Source organism: Cynara cardunculus (assembly GCF_001531365.2).
Source record: "Cynara cardunculus var. scolymus isolate 2C chromosome LG 6, CcrdV1, whole genome shotgun sequence".
NCBI lineage: Eukaryota > Viridiplantae > Streptophyta > Magnoliopsida > Asterales > Asteraceae > Cynara > Cynara cardunculus.
Window position 1 is genome coordinate 10,140,661 of NC_037533.1, and position 2,289 is coordinate 10,142,949.

General features: G+C 35.9%; 1 protein-coding gene across 1 annotated transcript; it reads left to right on the forward strand.

Annotated features, from left to right (window-relative positions):
• Window positions 1–521: 521 nt before the first annotated feature.
• Window positions 522–1,877, forward strand: LOC112514479 (F-box/kelch-repeat protein At5g43190). Its single transcript, XM_025120970.1, has one exon. The coding sequence runs from the start codon at window positions 567–569 to the stop codon at window positions 1,698–1,700; it is 1,134 nt and encodes a 377-aa protein (XP_024976738.1). The 5' UTR covers window positions 522–566; the 3' UTR covers window positions 1,701–1,877.
• The last annotated feature ends 412 nt before the right edge of the window (window positions 1,878–2,289 follow it).

A 2,289-nucleotide genomic window follows, 5' to 3' on the forward strand; every position in this document is an offset into this window, starting at 1 on the left:
TTGGTTAAAAAAACTATCAATTCACACACAAGTAGTCCAAATTTATATTGATTATAGAAATTAGAGTAAATTACATTTTTCCTCTTATAGTTTGTTAAAAAAATTATGATTTTCGTCTATGTGGTTTAAAACTAACGTTTTTTTTTATTTTTACGTCTTTCAATTTATTGTTATTTTTGTTCTTAAACTAATTTTTATCTTTTTTAAGTAAGAGGGACCAAAATAATAAAACATTATAAGCCACAAAAACTAAAACAACATTAAATTATCAGTTATAAGAACGAAAATAACAATGATTAAATTATCAATTATAAGAACGAAAATAACAATGATTAAATTATCAATTATAAGAACGAAAATAACAATGATTTATAAATCATAGGGATGAACCACAAAATCTAAATTATAAGGACTAAAATCGTAACTTTTAATAAATCTTAGGGACGAAAAAGGTAATTTACTTTAAAGATTAAAAAGTTCGAAGCGACGACTCCTGCCTCTCCCCCTTCTCAATCATCTTTCTTTCAGATTCTCTGTACATCCAATTTTCAACTTCTGTCTCATTAATGGAACTCGCCGTTGTCAGAAGCAATCACAAGATATCTCCGGCGACTTACACGCCGGAAATGGATCCGAAAATCTGGCGGAAACTCCCCATTGAACTACTCGAACGAATACTCTCTTTCTTACCTCTTAGAACCTTCTTATACCTCCGATCAACCTGTAAATACTTCAGATCTCTCATCTTCTCTCCAGTTTTCCTCTCTAGACACACCAATTCCCTTTCGTCTTCTCCATTATCTTCCTTCCTATTGCTGTCTCACCCTCAATCAACTCATTACCTCATGTATGATACCGATCTCAACACTTGGCGTAATTTGAAACTCCCTTTATCTCGCTCTCTGTCCTGTACGCCTCTCCTCTCAACCGCTAGCTGCCTCCTTTGTTTCTCTGCCGTGCCGGATTCTTCTAATTCCGCCTTCCTCATCTACAACCTCCTCGCCAGGTCTTCGAGGATTGTCAAATTTCCCGAATTCCCTTTCGCCTTTGAACTCCCAACCCTAATTACCAACTCCTCTGGTTACAAACTCTTTTGCCTGTCATCCCGTTCTTCATCTCACGTCTATGCCTACGTCTATGACTCCAGGGTTCGTCAATGGATCCGATACGATGGGTTCCATCGTTCCTTGGGCGACAGTTATCATCAACAAGGCGTTTTCTGCAATGGATCTCTGTATTTCGGGACACGAGAGCCATTCTCAGTGGTAGGGTTCGATCTGAATACCGGAAAATGGGAGAGATTGGAGGTGAGTTTGCCTGAAGATCTGACGTTTGCCCGATTGGCGGCAGGGGAAAATAGGCTGTTTATGTTTGGGGGAATCGGGAGAAACGGGATATCGAAGACAATGAAAGTATGGGAACTGGATGAACAGGAAAGGATATGGATGGAAGTAGAAAGCGTACCAGATATGATGTGCAGGAAATTTGGGTCAGTTTGCTACCATAATTATGAACACATCTACTGTTTTTGGCATCAAGGTATGATTTGTGTTTGTTGTTATACTTGGCCTGAGGTTTTGTATTACATGGTGTCTCGAAGGACTTGGCATTGGCTGCCAAAATGCCCTTCTCTTCCTCACAAATCCAGCTGTGGTTTCAAATGGTTTTCGTTTGCTCCTCAGCTCTATGCCGCTGTTTAATTTATTAGCTTCTGGTTTGCTACTTTATATTTATGATACTTTTGTGGTTTTGTTTCTTGCAATTTGGGTTTTTGCTTAGATCTCCATGGTTTCAAGAATCAGTTGATTTTTGGATATCGTTTCTGGAGTTCATTACAGTGATTGTGTATTTGGTTTTGATGGAAAAATTGAATTCTATTATGTGTTTTGATGTTTGAGAATGGTCTTGGTTTCTAGAAAAAGGGTTTTACACACAAATCTGTGGGTTTTGTGAGTATGATTCAACCCCACCCGCACCCCTTGATTGATGCGGGTCAATATCTGCCACCAAAACTGTTATTAGCAACGGTAATAAAAACTTTTGAATGGTAAACATAAGTTAAAATTTTCTCTAAAATTATTTCACTATTTTATCATCTGAAGAATAAAATAATCACTTTTGAAGTATTCATTCAATTTAAATTTTGAAGTTTTCTATTTTGTTCCTTATTTTAAAAAGGGAAGTGCTAATTTAATAGGGGTGTTAAATATCTTTGAAATATCTTTGAAATATCATTAAAACACATAAAATATCAAAATAAATCAAATAATATAATATATTTTATTATTA